This window comes from Neophocaena asiaeorientalis, unplaced genomic scaffold (genome assembly GCF_003031525.2).
Source record: "Neophocaena asiaeorientalis asiaeorientalis breed wild unplaced genomic scaffold, Neophocaena_asiaeorientalis_V1.1 scaffold86, whole genome shotgun sequence".
NCBI lineage: Eukaryota > Metazoa > Chordata > Mammalia > Artiodactyla > Phocoenidae > Neophocaena > Neophocaena asiaeorientalis.
Window position 1 is genome coordinate 1,023,618 of NW_020175039.1, and position 1,725 is coordinate 1,025,342.

The 1,725-nt window shown below is 52.8% G+C and overlaps 1 protein-coding gene across 1 annotated transcript in view; it reads left to right on the forward strand.

Annotated features, from left to right (window-relative positions):
- The first annotated feature begins 251 nt into the window (after nt 1-251).
- SERPINE2 (serpin family E member 2) overlaps nt 252-1,725 on the forward strand; it is a 26,464-nt gene continuing 24,990 nt past the window's right edge. Inside the window, exon 1 of the mRNA XM_024763204.1 lies at nt 252-540. Within this exon, the coding sequence (XP_024618972.1) occupies nt 282-540 (259 nt within the window). The 5' untranslated portion in view covers nt 252-281. The remainder of the gene's footprint in view (nt 541-1,725) is intronic.

A 1,725-nucleotide genomic window follows, 5' to 3' on the forward strand; every position in this document is an offset into this window, starting at 1 on the left:
GTGATTGGATGAAGGGTGGTAGCAAGGATGGAATGATTAGAATTGTGTCTGGCACAGAGTTGGGACCAGCAAGTGGAAGTCTCCTTCCTCTCGCTCCGCATCCCCCTAACAAAATACATATAAAGGAAAACAATCTAATCTACACTGTTATGTCTTGAATATATTAAAGATATTCCGTTACACTGAGGCTAGTAAATCATATCTAGCTGAGTATTCATTAAATGTAGAATGTAAATATTTTCTCGATTTCATTTTTCAGGTTGTCCTTGCCAGAAGGAACCATGAATTGGCATTTTCCCTTTTTCCTCGTGGCCACCGTGACATTGCCCTCTGTGTGCTCCCAGTTCAACCCCCTGTCTCTGGAGGAACTAGGCTCGGACACAGGAATCCAGGTGTTCAATCAGATTGTCAAGTCCCGGCCTCATGACAACATCGTCATTTCCCCCCACGGGATTGCGTCCGTCCTGGGGATGCTTCAGCTGGGAGCCGACGGCAGGACCAAGAAGCAGCTCACCACAGTGATGAGATACGGCGTGAATGGTGCGTGCGCCTGGGCCTGGCTGGCGGGACTTGCAGGAGTCCCAGTCTGGAGGGCCCCTGGCTTGGTCTTCGCTTACACACAGAGGAGCAGAGCAGCTGGGAGGGGTCTTGCTGGTGCCCCCTGGGCTTGAGGGCCAGTCTCCTCTAAGGCACAGTGGCAAGGCTAGGAGTTAGGAGAGCTGGGTTCTGGTCTCCGTTCGGTAGCTGTGGGGCTTTGGGCAGTCACTTGACCCCTTGAATGCCCCTGTTTTCTCATCTCTAACAAGAAAACTTCCCATCTGCCCCCCCTCTATGTTGTACAGGGCTCAGAATGCATCATGGCTGTGAACGTACTTTTAAATCCGTAATCTGGGGAGGTGGGTGGGTGTGACCACGGAGGGCAGCCCAGGGCAGCCTTCTGCTGATGGAACCGCTCTGCATCTCAGTTGAGGTGGCAGACACACGAATCTCCGTGGGGGGTAAAATTGCATAGAGCCACACACACACACGCATGCACACGCACACACATACGTATGTAAAACAAGTGAATGAGCTCTGAGGACTGCACCAGTGGCAGTTTTCTCGTTGTGGATCTGTACTACCATCATGCAGGAAACTGGGTGAAAAGTGGAAATATACGGGACCACCTTGTATATTGTTTTGCAACTTCCCGTGATTCTATCATTATTTCAAAATAAAAAGCTATAAAGGAAGTTTGTTTAAAAGTAAGGCCCAGGGCTTCCCTGGTGGCTCAGTGGTTAAGAATCCTCCTGCCAATGCAGGGGACACGGGTTCCAGCCCTGGTCCGGGAAGATCTCACATGCCGCGGAGCAACTAAGCCCGTGAGCCACAGCTACTGAGCCCGTGTGCCACAAGTACTGAGCCTGCGCTCTAGACCCCAGGAGCCACAACTACTGAAGCCCACGTGCCTGGAGCCCGCGCTCCGCAACAAGAGAAGCCCCCGCTCGCCACAACTAGAGAAAGCCCGCGCGCAGCGAGAAAGCCCGCGCGCAGCAAGGAAGCCCCGACACAGCCAAAAATAATAAATAAATAAATAAAATAAATTTTAAAAAAAAAGGGCTTCCCTGGTGGCGCAGTGGTTGAGAGTCCGCCTGCCGATGCAGGGGACAGGGGTTCGTGCCCCAGTCTGGGAGGATCCCACATGCCGCGGAGCGGCTGGGGCCGTGAGCCATGGCCCGGGAGCCT